The sequence below is a fragment of the Ctenopharyngodon idella genome, chromosome 13, assembly GCF_019924925.1.
Source record: "Ctenopharyngodon idella isolate HZGC_01 chromosome 13, HZGC01, whole genome shotgun sequence".
NCBI classification, from domain to species: Eukaryota; Metazoa; Chordata; class Actinopteri; order Cypriniformes; family Xenocyprididae; genus Ctenopharyngodon; species Ctenopharyngodon idella.
In genome coordinates this window covers 36554599-36571274 of record NC_067232.1, presented here as the reverse complement: position 1 = coordinate 36571274, position 16676 = coordinate 36554599, and the positions used below count along the sequence as shown (strand labels likewise).

The 16676-nt window shown below is 38.3% G+C and overlaps 1 protein-coding gene across 4 annotated transcripts in view; it reads left to right on the top strand.

Moving 5' to 3' along the window:
* LOC127524842 (CUB and sushi domain-containing protein 1-like) overlaps positions 1 to 16676 on the top strand; it is a 632721-nt gene that overhangs the window by 457936 nt on the left and 158109 nt on the right. For all 4 annotated transcript variants that reach the window (XM_051916817.1, XM_051916816.1, XM_051916815.1 and 1 more), the window contains 9 exons: positions 1009 to 1191; positions 1955 to 2281; positions 8943 to 9137; positions 9247 to 9385; positions 9623 to 9810; positions 13155 to 13343; positions 15230 to 15346; positions 15650 to 15865; positions 15992 to 16180. In XM_051916817.1, the coding sequence (XP_051772777.1) occupies positions 1009 to 1191; positions 1955 to 2281; positions 8943 to 9137; positions 9247 to 9385; positions 9623 to 9810; positions 13155 to 13343; positions 15230 to 15346; positions 15650 to 15865; positions 15992 to 16180 (1743 nt within the window). The remainder of the gene's footprint in view (positions 1 to 1008; positions 1192 to 1954; positions 2282 to 8942; positions 9138 to 9246; positions 9386 to 9622; positions 9811 to 13154; positions 13344 to 15229; positions 15347 to 15649; positions 15866 to 15991; positions 16181 to 16676) is intronic.

Below are 16676 nucleotides of genomic sequence, written 5' to 3'. Positions count from 1 at the left end.
TTGTCAATAGGACACATAATAGATTTGTTTGGTCTAGAGCTTAAGGCAGGTAAACACATTAGCTTAATGGTGTGTTAACAAACCCTATACAAAAATATATGTGAATGTTAAATGGAGCATTTCTATAGCTGGTAATGTTCCCAGTTGCCTTTCTGTGCATTATTTATCATTGTTGCTTGTAAGAGCTGTTTGCTTTTTGGTCATGATGAGTTGGCAGTCCTAACACGATAGCCTACCATTCTTGTGGGTTCTTGAACTAATCGCCTGTGGCAGCACCGAAGGTATTTAGCATGCTCTTAACACTTTGTAGAGGTTGTGGATTTTGCCACAAGTGGGAAACTCATCTGCTGTAGATTATCGTCTGGCTGGGTCAATAGAGCACTTGCTGTTAAGCTGACACCATAGTTGTTAACATAAAAATGAACTCTTCCCTGAACATCATTCGTTTGTCACTGTCGTTTTATACTGTGTTCCAAACACTTCCTCGAAATATACAGCCTTAGCTCAGTAGTTCTCACAACTCAGAAATGTGTTGAATGTCTAGTCTGATAGCATGGAAAAAAACAGCCTGGCAAAAAACAATGCTAAATGCAAATAATAAAATGCAACCAAATGTAATCACATTAGGATAACAACATAAATAGGTTTATCAGTGTTTGAATGTAAGGATGTTGCCTGTATCTATTATGTCAAAGAAATTGCTATTTCTTTTTAAATATAATGTTGAGGCAATATTTCTTACATATTGTTAGGCATATGTGGTTTATATTAATACATTTCAGTAAGGACATTTTGTTTACCTCTGTACAATAGTAAGTAGTACTGTGTTGAGTCGGCACTTGATACTCAATGTAAAATCCAAGTTCTAGAGCAAAAGCAGTGCATTAGACTACTTACTCTGCCAAAAGAAGTCATATGGCATATCAGAACAACATCCATTGTAATTGCCAGACTGAAAACAACATATTTAAATTAAGTAAATCATGTACTCTTTTTTTCCCCCCACAGAAATTGAGAAAGGTGGCTGTGGAGACCCAGGCATCCCTGCATATGGAAAGCGAACTGGAGACCATTTTTTACATGGTGATGTGCTGACCTTTGAGTGTCAGGCTGCTTTTGAATTGGTTGGCGAGAGGACAATATCATGCCAGCAAAATAACCAGTGGTCTGGAAACAAACCCAGCTGCGTCTGTAAGAGTCCTTTTCTGAAATGCATGGTTATAATTAACATGTTGCCATTTAGAATGATTAATGTATCGCCTCTGTAAAAACATGACATCTAGATTAGGGGCAGATATGAAGCCGAGTGGCATCTGTCCATGCTGGCAATTCCCAGGTTTGCTGTATGAGAGGCCAATTATCATATTTCTGTTTCTGGAACATGTTACTGTTCCTCTTCCTCACTCAAGTGGGAATGCAGTAAGCATTGTGTTTGCTCAACAAATATATATATAAATATATATTTTTGTAGATCGAGATATGCCTGATCTACAAAAATATTATGTAATATCTATCTATCTATAATAATCTGAATTTACATTTTAAGAAGGTGTTTGTCACTGATAAGACAAGAAAGAAACATTATTGTTTTACTGAACCACTGTACCAGATTTTGCACTCACAAATTAAAATAAGGGCACGACTGTAGTGAATTTGCCCCACAATCGGAGATAATCCTGTCATGTGGTGGTATTTTGCTGTTAAAATGAAAACCTCTTGAATGGATGTTTTGTTGTTTTCCTGACAAAGCTCATACTTAGAACCAATTGCTTAACATGTTGTCATTTCTGCACCATGCAAAGAACTCATTATCATGGTCTATGTGAACAATCTCTCCTCTTATCTGTTTTTTTTTTTAGAGAAAATAACATTCTGGTAACATATCCATTGTGAACTAAAATAAATATTGTGACCTTTGTAATGGAATTATATATATTTGTCTTCATCTCCACAGTCTCCTGCTTCTTCAATTTCACCACTCCGTCAGGCATCATCCTTTCGCCAAACTACCCAGAGGAATACGGAAACAACATGAACTGTGTGTGGCTCATTATAGCCGAGCCGGGCAATCGGATCCATCTCATTTTCAGCGATTTTGAGATGGAGCCCCAGTTTGACTATCTCATTGTGAAAGACGATGGGATGCCGGAGCCCACCACATTTGGAACGTTCTCTGGGAAGGATGTACCCTCACAGATCGCTAGTAATGGGCATATAATGCGCTTGGAGTTCCAGTCAGACCACTCGAATACGGGAAAGGGGTTTAATATCACCTACACAAGTAAATGCAATATATATTTTATGATGTGCATTATTTTTAAAGGTGAAGTGTGTAATTTATGTACTACTAAGAGTACAAATAATGTAGCTGTGTTGGGCTGGTTGGGATACTCAAACAGAGTAATGTTTGATAATGCCACAGTGCCACATTGTTTCCACTTTTCAGGGAAATCATTCTACAAATTGCTTATAAGGCAATATATCCGCATATTAAACTGGGATATAACAAAGTCCCTTACAAGGCAAGTCAGTTCACTTGGCTGCCATCTTGGGAATGCACTCGGGCAGCTATTTTCAGTCATGCAAGTATAGCTCCTATCTAATTGAATGGAAAACCAAATTGTCACAAACTCACATTTCAAGAAAATATTTTAAAACCGCAATAAAATCAGACTTTAATAGTATCATAAACATTGTTTCTTTCACTCTGAGCCCAAGTTTCGTTAAGACCAGGCAGTGACTCTTACCTGGAAGGCAGGACTTTCATTACTAGATCCACCATAGTGGCAGTTTTCAGTTCAATTCAACTCAATTCATTTCATTTATTGTCATATGCACAGTTAAAAAACAGTTTTAGACCGCACAATGAAATTCTTACTTGCCAGTCTCCCTTAAACAACATGTACATAGGAAAAATTCTAATCTTTCGATCAGTCCAAGAGACATTTGAATCATTTTCTCCCAAGGCTAGTTGATTCTCTTATTGTTCCCTAAAACATTTTTTTTTTTTTTTTTTTTGCAGCAGCAGCATGTGGCTTTCTATAGGATTTAAATCAGAATAATAACTTCAAAGTTGAATAGAATAATTTGTAATATATTAACTTTTCAAGGTCGAGAATTTAGTGGTAAGATCACAGCACCTTTCATTAGACATATCTCCATTGTGAAAAATGCCATACATTCATATTTTCAGTACTTAAACATCATTTTGACCTTCAGTACAACTTTCATGGGATTTTATTTTTATAGAAACAAGCTTTGGATTTCTTTTTTCCCCATGTGAAGCCAAATGTAGCCATGCATAAAAAGAGTTCTGAGTTTAATTAGTTATTACAGTATCTCACAGAAGTACACCCCTCACATTTTTGTAAATATTTTATTATATCTTTTCATGGGACAACACTGAAGAAATGACACTTTGCTACAATGTAAAGTAGTCAGTATACAGCTTGTATAACAGTGTAAATTTGCTGTCCCCTCAAAATAACTTAACACACACCCATTAATGTCTAAACCGCTGGCCACAAAAGTGAGTACACCCCTAATTGAAAATGTCCAAATTGGGCCCAAAGTATCAATATTTTGTGTGGCCACCATTATTTTCCAGCACTGCCTTAACCCTCTTGGGCATGGAGTTCACCAGAGCTTGACAGGTTGCCACTGGAGTCCTCTTCCACTCCTCCATGACGACCTCACAGAGCTGGTGGATGTTAGAGACCTTGCGCTCCTCCACCTTCCGTTTGAGGATGTCCCACAGATTCTCAATAGAGTTTAGGTCTGGAGACATTCTTTAGCAAAGCAGTGGTCATCTTGGAGATGTTTGGGGTCGTTATCATGTTGGAATACTGCCCTACGGCCCAGTCTCCGAAGGGAGGGGATCATTCTCTGCTTCAGTATGTCACAGTACATGTTGGCATTCATGGTTCCCTCAATGAACTGTAGCTCCCCAGTGCCGGCAGCACTCATGCAGCCCCAGACCATGACACTCCCACCACCATGCTTGACTGCAGGCAAGACACACTTGTCTTTGTACTCCTCACCTGGTTGCCGCCACACACGCTTGACACCATCTGAACCAAATAAGTTTATCTTGGTCTCATCAGACCGCAGGACATGGTTCCAGTAATCCATGTCCTTAGTCTGCTTGTCTTCAGCAAACTGTTTGCGGGCTTTCTTGTGCATCATCTTTAGAAGAGGCTTCCTTCTGGGACGACAGCCCTGCAGACCAATTTGATGCAGTGTGCGGCGTATGGTCTGAGCACTGACATGCTGTCCCACCACCCCTTCAACCTCTGCAGCAATGCTGGCAGCACTCATACATCTATTTCCCAAACACAACCTCTGGATATTACACTGAGCACGTGCATTCAACTTCTTTGGTCGACCATGGCGAGGCCTGTTCTGAGTGGAACCTGTCCTGTTAAACCACTGTATGGTCTTGGCCACCGTACTGCAGCTCAGTTTCAGGGTCTTGGCAATCTTCTTATAGCCTACGCCATCTTTATGTAGAGCAACAATTCTTTTTTTTTCAGATCCTCAGAGAGTTCTTTGCCATGAGGTGCCATGTTGAACTTCCAATGACCAGTATGAGAGAGTGAGAGCGATAACACCAAATTTAATACACCTGCTTCCCATTCACACCTGAGACTCTAACGAGTCACATGACACTGGGGAGAGAAAATGGCTAATTGGGCCTAATTTGGACATTTTCACTTAGGGGTGTACTCACTTTTGTGGCCAGCAGTTTAGACATTAATGGCTGTGTGTTGAGTTATTTTGAGGGGACAGCAAATTTACACTGTTATACAAACTGTACAGTCACTACTTTACATTGTAGCAAAGTGTCATTTCAATAAAATATTTACAAAAATGTGAGGGGTGTACTCACTTCTGTGAGATACTGTAGGTTTTTTTAAAATTACATTGACAAATATTATTTCCACTGAGATGAGCTTATATTTGAACTAAAAAATAAATGTGTTTTAGTATTTAGGTCTTTGTGCACTGCAAACCTTGATAATCCCAGTCCACAATGACGCTGTACTAAAACCCAGTGAGCTGTTAACATAGACAACATTTTATGACATAGATACACTCTCAACGTGATGACTACAAAAAATAGGCAACATGATTAAGATATATATTATTATTATTATTTTTTTTAAATTCTAAGTCTGCATCATATGTATCTCATTGCACACAAGGAAATAGAGAGGTTTCCTCAAGCTTGTCATTGAAAATTAAGCTAGCTAGCCAGCTAACTTGAGAAGCTGCTTGAGGTGACCACAGCAGCAGTAAGTACTTTAAGTTGTGATTGCAAACATTGGAAGCTGATTTGCTGAAATATGTTCTATAATCAAAAATGCATTTAATTTTGTAGCTTTACCCTCTCTGCAATTTTGCTTTGATACCAATGTTGTGTTTCTGTAGCTAAGTGATATACCATGCCCTATTAATGCCCAACATCAAGGTTTGATTCCCAAGAAACACATATACTGATGAAACGCATGCTTTGGATTAAAAAGGCAACTGCTAAGCATACATGCAGCTGTTATATATTACTTATGCTTTTTTGAGAATAATAAACAATAGTACAGACAGTTAGAATGCCATTAGAGATTCCTCTAGTCAGTGAGCATAATGGCTGAAAACGGACATATATAGATTTGTAGTGAATTGATGAAACCGGGACCGTGATCTTTATTGGCACGTCTATGTGGGAACAAAATTTTGGGGTAGATGGAACCAGTAGTTGCAGGCGATGTCAGTGTCAGTGGATTGTGTTGTTTGATATTACAGCAGTGCTGCTTCGGTAATGGTGTGTCATTGTCTCAGAAAGAAGTAGACATGTTTCCGCTGGAGTGGCGCTGGAGCAACTGTCAGGCACGGCCGTAAGAACAATGAGGCTGTCATTGGGGAATGGGGTAGAGCTGCGTACATGCCCTAAGTCCTGGCCGCAAGGTCTCCATGCATTAGCCATCACACTTCCACAGGGGCCTCACAGACAGATGTGTTCACCAAATGAAAACACTAAAATAGCTTTGGCAGGATTCTCTGCTTCTGCAAGTGCACATATTGAATAATTGAAGCTTCCACACTGACATCTGTGATGCATGTGCGACACATATGTGAGCTGTCTGCAGAGTTGTGTTAAGGGAAAACAGAGATTTGACAAAATCTGAGTCTCTCAAACCACAATAGAGGGTTTAAAAATGAGTGCTGTAATGCGACTGAACATTCTCTGCCGACATCCACGCAACGCCTCAATGTCTGTGGCTTTCCATATGATTCGTATTTATTTTTCATGAGAAATTGTAATTGTTAATGTAAAGTAAGAAATAATTGAATTAAATTATGAGAATCAATGCACACCCCAGGATGCTAATGCTGCCTCGACATAAAGTGGTGTGTGCATTAAATATTTGCATTGATTTTAAATAATTTAACTATCTATTAAGTGCAGTCAATTATTGCACTTCTACCATGGTGGCCACAAGTATATTTGGTTTATCTGAAAACATTTTTCAGGTTTTGGTCCCTTAAATGCTAATGTAGAACTATTTTCATAGTCATTGCTAATTGAATAGTCGCTGAAGCCACCGCTGAACTAGTTTGACTAGTTCAGCAAACTACTTCAACAACCTGGAACTACTTCATACAGTAGCTGTGCAGATAGATAGAGAAAATGAATTATTGAACATCATGGATGTTTGTTAACCACTCAGAACCAAGCATTCAATCATAAAGTGAATTAATGTCTTGTTACAGTACATATTATATATGCTTTGCATTATCACATACATTGCTGTAGCTTTCCACTCACACATTTTGCGTCATGTGTCTGTGCATGGTTTATTTGACTGCATGATGTACAGAACATTTGAACTTATGTAATTGTACTTTAATAGCAAATGTAATGGTAAATATCTTGACATATTGCTTTTGTCTCTACTTGAGAGTATCACTTAAACACATGATAGCATCTATAGATCAATCAGGCTTTATGGAAACCTTTGAAAGGATGATAAATATTAGCAGAGTTCCATTTTGATAGTGAGTGGATTAATGTAAATGAATATTATAATGCCTTGTATTGTGTGGTATCCAACCCAGACTCATTAAAAGTCATACTAATTCACAAAAGATGGCGAAACAGTAAAAATCCCTGTAGCTCAAACAGTAGAACATGATTCTTGCAACGCCAAGTTCATGGTTTAGATTCCTAGGGCATGAACTGATACAATGTAAACCTTGAATGCAATGCAAGTCACTTTGGATTAAAACATACATATGTATGTTAACATAGATATGTAGCGGATCTGGATACATATGCATACATACAGTGCTGCTTGAAAGTTTGTGAACCACTTGCAGAATCTGTGAAAATGTGAATAATTTTATTTTGCATATTTGAACCATTTCCAGCAGTATGCTCTAACTGTATGATTTTGAGATCCATCTATTCACACTGTGGACAACTGTGGGACTCAAACACAACTATTAAAAAAGGTTCAAACGTTCACTGATGCTCCAGAAGTAAACATGATGCATTAAGAGCAGGGGGTTGAAAACCTTTTGAATTTGAAGATCAAGGAATATTGTACTTAATTTGTCTTTTGGCAAGCATTTAAGTGTCTTCTGTTGCTTCCGAAGGGCAGTACTAAATGAAAAAAAAAAAAAAAGAAAAAAAAAAATTAAACAAAATAAGAAAAATTTTAACATCTTTATCCTGTTCAAAAGCATCGTGTTTCCTTCTGGAGCATCAGTGAATGAACCTTTTTTAATAGTTGTGTTTGAGTCCCTCAGTTGTCCTCAATGTGAAAAGATGGATCTGAGAATCATACAGTCACTGCTGGTTCAAAGGGTTCAAATATGCAAAAGATGCTGGAAAACTAAAGAATTTTCGGGACCTGGAGGATTTTTCTGAAGAATATTAGGCAGTTTAACTGCTCAGAACAATCAAGTGACTCGTGAACAACAATTAAAAAAAAAAAAAAAAAACAGTCGTAGATCATTCAGGTAACCACACACAGTATTAAGAATCAAGGGTTCACAAACTTTTGAGCGGGTCATTTTTTAAAAAATTCAGCTATTTTTTTTTTGTCTTGTGGACCATATGTAAACTTTTTTTTTTTTTTTTTTTTTTTTTTTTTTAATATGTAAAATATCTTACTCAGGACAGTACTAAATAAAAAATAACATGCATATTGTATGATCCCTCTTATTTTGTTAAAATTATTCACATTTTCAGATTCTGCAAGGGGTTCACAAACTTTCAAGCAGCACTGTATGTATGTTAACCCAAACTTAAAGCTCACTATTAAGCCCAACCTCTTAACCAAACCCTATAATCTAAGCATGATGATAGCACAAAGTCGTTTTCATCTCGTACAAATTGTTACGAGTTGCCATGAGAGTGTTTTGCCATGTATGTTAGCTTCGTTTACACACGCTCATTGCAGTCTTTTTCGTTCCTAAATTCAACCATACGGTGTACAGGACAATCATGCAAGCTTATTGTAATTCAAAATATTTTGAAATATTTGTTTTATGTCTACATGATGGCATCATTTAAACACATGATAACATGCGAAGATTAGCGAGGCTCCTATATATGAATAGGTTTAGTCGTATCATGTATGTTAGCATTGTTTTCGCATGTATGTTGCGGATTCCCCAAAATGAGGTTCAATTGTAAGTGACGGTTTGGTGGTGCACAGGTCATTGTCACTGCAGCAACATTTCTCTTATGAGACTGGGCATTCTGGGTAATATCAATTACATTAGTTGTTCCTCAAAAGATAATTATAGTTCACTTAATTGAAGGTTAGGTACTCTTAATGCTTGTTAAGTGCTGATATCTTCTCAGACAAGGACAGGCAGGACCTAGATTAAGTATTATATGCTTCAGAACTGATTATACTTTCATCCTGTGTCTGTAGCGTTTGGTCAAAATGAATGTCACGACCCTGGTATTCCCATCAACGGGCAGCGCTTTGGAGAGCACTTCTTACTGGGCAGCTCAGTGCTCTTCACATGCGATGAGGGCTTCATCAAGACCCACGGATCCGAATCCATCACCTGTGTCATCCAGGATGGAAACGTGGTGTGGAACGCAGCAGTCCCCCGCTGCGAAGGTGAGAGGACTCTTAGACTTTGCTCTTCTTAGCTTTCTGAAGGTGCTGCTGGGATTTGTGAGATGGGCTGTTGTTGACATTCTATTTTTCTGCACTCTCACTGTTCCAGCTCCATGTGGCGGACATCTAACGGCTCCCATGGGAGTCCTACTGTCCCCTGGCTGGCCCGGATACTACAAAGACTCCCTTAACTGTGAATGGGTGATTGAAGCCAGAAAGGATCATGCCATCAAGATATCTTTTGACAGGTATTGATTTGTTTTTGGGAATTCAAAGCACGTGAAACCCCCAGACACCCACCCCCCGTCCCGCTTCTGGAAACTTTGGCCAAAGTCTCTTCAGTGCAGTTTCTCGCTCCTACAATTTCGTTTGTTAACCTTCCAGTTTAATCTCCCTTATTAGAGTAATTCTGCTAAAGACCTAGGTCATAAGCAGACGTTCCACTTAATGTTTTTTTCTTTTATTTTTTTCAAATTCCTGTGCAGGTTTCAGACGGAGGTTAATTACGACACGCTGGAAATTCGGGATGGGCCCTCCAATTCGTCGCCTCTGATTGGCGAGTACCACGGCACTCAAGCCCCTCACTTCCTCATCAGCACCAGCAATTACATGTACCTGCTCTTTACCACCGACAACAGCCGCTCCAGCGAAGGCTTCCAGATCCGCTATGAGAGTGAGTCAGCATCTGCAGTGATTTAAATGCATGGATATTGGGTTTTCATGCTCCACAGTGGGCGGTTCTGCAACACTGCGCAAATTTTGGCTGGACACGCTCTTTGGTGCATGTAATGTATTTGGAACGGTTTCTTCAGGGTTACAATTAGATTATAGTTTTTTAGTTGTCTAAAAATTCTTTTGAGAAAACTAACATGTGTGTGATAGCATCACATGACAAATATCAACATCCAGAGGCAGTAGACAACTTTAAGAGAGGTGAGGAACCTCTGTGAATAATTAAACTGATTTGAAAATAATGTTTGTTTTCTTTTCGAATATGTTTGGTGGTGGTGGGTTCATAAAATGTGCTTCAGAGTGCGATTAAAGTTTAATGTCCCGCTGCCACAAGGCCTGTTTGTTGTTAGTGCAGGCTCAACAGAGAGGCCCAGCATTATTGTTAAAATGTTTTAATGCTCTTGTAGTTATTGTCAACTGGTTAACAGGTATTAGGCCAGAACAAGCTGAAATCGGATTTGACATCAATTTTAGAGGATCCCCCACAGAGATATATTTATAAAAGAAGGTTGGTAAATTGTAAACCTCAGTGGGCATCCTGTCGTTATCGGAAAACGGCTAAACCTCCACTTGCATAAAAGCTTTTAAATACTTTATATGTCAAATTTATAGTTAAGTGTAAAAATTTTCACACTCTCAACCGACATAGTTACATTTAAATGTAACTTTAATCTTAAAACTGTTAAAAGACAAGTTCACAGAATTTCAACCAGCTTTGTATTGTTGCAATTTTGGCAGTATTTGTAATTGAACAATGTGTACTCTTTCTCCATGTTACCTGCACCCAGATCTCCAGGTTTATTTGTCAGCTAAAGTCCTCAAAATGCATCATCTGGTGGAATTTTTTACAGCTCCTGCTCCTGCCTTTCAACACCTTTCTACTGCAAAAGACAGCCAAGTTTTATTAAAGGGATAGTTCACCCAAAAATGAAATTTCTGTCATTAAGTACTTACCCTAATGTCATTCCACACCCATAAGACCACCGTCCATCTTCGAACACAAATTAAGATATTTTTGATGAAATCCGAGGGTATCTGATCCACACACAGGCAGCAGCTTCATTGCACCTTTTGACGTCCAGAAAGGTAGTTGAAAACATGGTTAAAATAGTCAAAGTGACTACAGTGGTTCAACCTTAGTGTTATGAAGCGACGAGAATACTTTTTGTGCACAAAAACAAAACAAAAATAAAGACATTATTCAACAATTTGAACCATTGTCATACGTAGTGAACTCAGTGCAGGCTTTCTTGTTTACGTCCGAACGCCAACTCAATTTTGGCCGAAGCTGAACACGTGAGCAGCACGATGCATGCATGTGATGCTGACACAGGATCCGGCCAATAATGAGCCGGCATTCGGACATAAACAAGGAAGTCTGCACTGAGTTCACTACATATGACAACGGTTCAAATTGTTGAATAAAGTCATTATTTTTGTTTTGTTTTTGCGCACAAAAAGTATTCTCGTTGCTTCATAACATTAAGGTTGAACCACTGTAGTCATGTTGATTTTTTTTAACCATGTTTGTTAACTACCTTTCTGGACGTCACAAGGTGCAGTGACGTTGCTGCCTATGTGTGGATCAGACACCCTCAGATTTAATCAAAAATATTTTAATTTGTGTTCCGAAGATGAACGAAGGTCTTACGCGTACTTAATGACAGAAATTTCATTTTTGGGTCGAACTAACCCTTTAAAAGCCAATCTTACCAGTGGTGAAATATCCCTTTAATGTACATTTAGGTTTTACAGATAGTCATGTGATTCTATGTGGTCAATGTCCATTCACATTAGTTCATTAATTACAACATAGTAATTGTTTTATGTGAATTTAAATTGGAGAGGTATAGTTTAATAAAATCATCTAAAAACTACTTTTAGACCACACTGTATACAATTGTTTGCTTTTATAATCCACTGCATCCCGGATCCCTCACCTCAAAATTATGCTAGGACCTGTAAACTGAAATTATAGGTCCAATTATACAAAGTTATATAACATAGAATCATGTTGTAGTCTATCACATCATGGCACATACAGATGTAAAACAGAAAGGAATATTCCTTGCCATAACAAAAAATAAATAATTAAAACTGAAAATTCTCTTCAAATGGATACATAGACAGTTTAAATTATTTTATTTAATGTTTAAAAATGGGGATAAAGGTAACAATAATATAAATTGTTAAATCATTTTTTTTTCATGTAGATTTGCAAATTGCATAATAAATGCAAATTGTATTATTATTATTATTATTATTATTGTATGATTTTAGTTAAAAATGCTATTGTTTGATGCCATTTATGTCATTTCACTTGTCAGTTATGAGTAGCAGCAACCAGGAATACTGTCCAGGACCTAAAATATTGAAGGAAGGTGGTGATCTGCTGTATAGCTTACTCATTAGTCATAATAATTTCACCATAATAATTTAGTCCCAGGCCCTTTGGATTTAAAGGAAGGATGACTGAGTGTGTTTTGAAACCAGGTTTTGTTGCACCCCCGCTTTCTTGCAGTGTTGATTGGGGTGTTAAACACACTCTTTTTTTTCTTTTTCGAACTTGCCGGATTCATCACAAGATCTTATTCCAGAACCTCACATTTATCAAATTTAGCACCACTTGTTAGAAATATAGCACATATCCATGTTCCTGGTTGTTTTGTATTATTGCAACTATACAAATAGGTCTGCATGTAAAATTAAATGTTAGCACTTTTCCCTCCTTTGAGCTTAACTGAAAATGCAAATAATATCTTTATAAAGCCAAATGACTTGATAAATAGTCTCTAGTTGCTCTTTTTTAGCAGTAATTTAACATCTTTAGTATAATGTAATATGCTACAGTAGAGACAGAAATATGAGAAATGTAGGCAAGAGAGAGCATGAGATGATTCTCAAACAATATTCACGACTTCCAATAAATTACCTCTGACATTATGCCTGATATATATGAAACTCATTCGTGTCAAAGTGTTCTCATTTCTCTGACTTTTTAGACAGATATCAGAGGTTTATCAGTGGCCACATAATATAGCCGAATGCTTGTGAAACTGACAAGTGAAAAAATTCCTCGAAAAAAAGTGCTGTCAGTTTTTCTGAATGGTCTTAAAAATATAGAAAAAGTAAGTAGAAATAAAAATGTATTGGTTGAAGGAAGGAAACCACAGGGGAACTGATATCTGCTGATTTATACTGTATAAAATGTTTCAGACACCATCCTCCCTTCAATTTAGACCTTGGAGGTGAAATGAAATATTTTGTTTTGTTCCTTCCTCACAGGCATTATGATGGAAACAGATTCCTGTTTAGATCCAGGGATCCCGGTGAATGGAAAAAGGCACGGGAACAATTTCGCCATCGGCTCCAGAGTGACGTTTAGCTGCGATCAAGGCTATACTCTGAGCGATGAGGAGCCCATTGTGTGTGAGAGGAACCATCAGTGGAACCACGCGCTGCCTAGCTGTGACGGTAGGCCATGTTATGCTCTCTCGATTCTGGTTATGCACAAAAGGAACACCTCCGCCCAACCACCTTGTGTAAAAACGTCTAAAAATTGGACCCTGGTGTCAGCTTTGAGCACCCAGTTGTTCAGTTTCCTTTGGTGGAGGCTTTGGAGACCCTTGACAATCTGGAACCTGAGGGCACTGGTCCGGTCCATAATCTAGCCCTGCTAGGCTGTATTACATTTTTTATCAGAGGGGAAGGGTTAAGCCTTCTTAACACTCCTCAGAGATTTGAGTTCATACATTTTTGATTAGAGGAGAGGTGACTGGCTTGCGCTGTTTCATAGATAACCTTAAACGTTGGGGAAAAAGGACAGGGAAGCGGGAACAAATAATGGAAGTCCTTAGCCAGATACCTACAGGAGAGCGCTCTATAAAGCTGTTTATCTTATTTGTTTCCCGATTGCAGGGATTGAAGTAAACAAAGTGTTTTCTGGTAAGAGCAATCAGAGTGTTGCCTGTCTGTTCCAGAATTCCCAATGTCCTCTTATGCCTGTGTCTTATCAGCTCCGTGCATTTGCTCTAACAGACTTTGATTTGGCCTGATGGGCTGACCTTCATTACAGACAGGACAGATACTCCCTATTTGTTTGCGGGAATGTAAATACACGCTCATGAAAGATTACACATTTCCTTACTGTCAGACTGATGTATTATTATTTAATGGATAGCTCAGACTCAAAATTCTGATAGAATGAGACACATTCAGAGCCATTATAAAATGCAGATTAATGCACTATATTAACCCAATAAAGCCTATGTATCATATTTGATGTCAAATTTACTACATGCCTTCTGTCATCTGATTTACTTTTTAAGCAAGTAAAAAGCCTGTTAGTATATTTCTAAAAACATGCAGGCTGAAAAAATTGCATATATTTTGGCTCAGTTTGGGCCTCTGAATAAAAATGGGGTTTTTGTTTTCTCATCCTTGAGATTGAGCTACTTTTTCCTCTGTATATCATACTGTGAAAAAGAGAAAAATTCCTGCAAATTTAATAAGTGAGAATTTGTCGTTTGATGAAGAAATTTATTGGGCTGTTTAAGGACAAAATGCTGAGGCTCAAAAATGTGTGTCCTGTCATAACCTGCGCTGTATGATTTATTTTGATAAAAGCAGGACGATGAGCATGGCTCAAGGACATAATCAATATTCTGTTATGATGTCTGTCTTACAGCTCTGGTGCTTCAAGGAAGAAAAAAAAAAAAACAAGCTTTTTTTTTTTTTTTGACTGTCTCCACTGACAGACGTTCTCCAGTTGGAAAATCGTCTCAGTTGTTACATCTCCTTTTGATCTTCTTACGAGTATTTTCGTTGTATGTGATGTCAACCTCTTATTAGTTAGCGTATCGTTAAACTCTGCTGCTTTTCATGTAGAAACATGTCTATTTCCATGTTTTGCATCCGTCATCTTGTAGTTTCACTACAAAAAGCCTTGGAAGTTTTATTATAGTATTTATTTATGGAAGAAGTGTTTTATATGTTCTGGATGTTGTTTGCCAAGTGTGACCCAGATATCTGCATCAACTCCGTCTTGACTTATATTTTAACCATTGTTGATTGTTATTATTTGAGCAATGAACAATTTGCAGCACAAATGGTTCAACTCATCAAATCCAGTTTTACTAGACAACACATGCCTCTAATTATTTTGATTACTTTGAAATAGCTAGAGTTTTATGGAATTAATACTAAACATGTCCTTGTAGCTGCATAGTAATGTGCTGAAAATCCCTCAGAATACCTTAGCAACACCCTGGCAACCATCCAAAAAAATTAGCAAAATGCTGAAACCACTCGTAATTTCTTAGCAATTCTAACATGAGTTCTTCTTGTTATTGCATTTCCAGCTTTGTGTGGGGGCTATATCTACGGAAAAACCGGAACAGTTCTCTCCCCTGGTTTTCCAGATTTCTACCCAAACTCACTGAACTGCACTTGGACTGTAGAAGTGTCTCACGGGAAAGGTAAGACAAAAGAACAGGTTATAGGCACGAGAGCCGTACGAACCATTGAAATTGACAACAGTTTGAGGCACATTGATTTTACCCATGAGGTTCCTTTCTGTGCCCTTTGAAATTACCCTTGATAACGAATTTAAGATACCTTTCAGATTTCTCTGCATTTTATTACTCAGCACCATGTCGGGCAAATGCGATTCTGTTTCGATCAGTATTACGTTCCCTCTGAAGGCTTCTCAGTGGGTTGTGAGGGTGAAACAGAGATTTTGCTTGTGACTGACGGCCCTAATCTCATCTGAAACTCCCCAGGAGTGCAGCTTCTCTTCCACACGTTCCACCTGGAGGACTCCCATGATTACCTGCTCATTACCGAGGACGGCAGCTTCACTGAGCCGGTGGCCAGGCTCACAGGCTCCGTCCTGCCGCCCTCCATCAAAGCCGGCCTGTTTGGCAACTTTAGCGTCCAGCTACGCTTCGTCTCAGACTTCTCCATGTCATACGAGGGCTTCAATATCACCTTCTCTGGTGGGAGCATCGCTCATTCTGTTCATTATGGTTTGCTTGAAGGCACTGTTGTCATGGTGCTTACTCTAACCTGTGCTTTGCTAAGCAGTCTGGAGGTTTAAGAGTTATTATGACTTTGTACCACAGAGTACAGCCTGGAGCCATGCGAGGACCCAGGAGTACCTGCATACAGCAGGAGGGTGGGCTTCCAGTTCGGGGTTGGCGACTCGTTGGTCTTTTCCTGTTTTGCCGGCTACCGTCTGGAAGGCGAGAGTAAGATCACTTGCTTGGGTGGAGGGCGGAGAGTATGGAGTGCAGCCCTGCCCAGGTGTGTGGGTAGGTGGTCATATGATTTCATTTATTATTCTCAAACATAAGAGTGTTTATTAAAGTGATAGTTTACCCAAAATCCAAAAATTAAACTTCTGAAATAATTTACCCTCTTGTCATTCTAAACCCATAAGACTTTTATTCATCTTTATTCATCATTTTTGTCCATCCACTGAAAGAGTTAATCACAGTGCTCAAGCTTCAAACAGTGCATGAAGATGTAGTAAAAATTATCCATATGACCCTGGTGAAAAATAAATATACTAAAATGTATACTACAAATACATTTACATATTATGCACTTAATAAAAATACATTTTTTGTTAGCACTTTTGGTAGACTAAACAGCTATGCCTAAAATCTTCTAACTAATTTTGTACTTAAATTGTGTGGAAGTACTGCTGAGGTCCAACTAAAGATATAGTGAAGCGTATTTGTTTGTGCTAAAGTGAAACTATTGCAAGTATACTTTAGGTACACTTTAAAATATCTTGCACTTAAA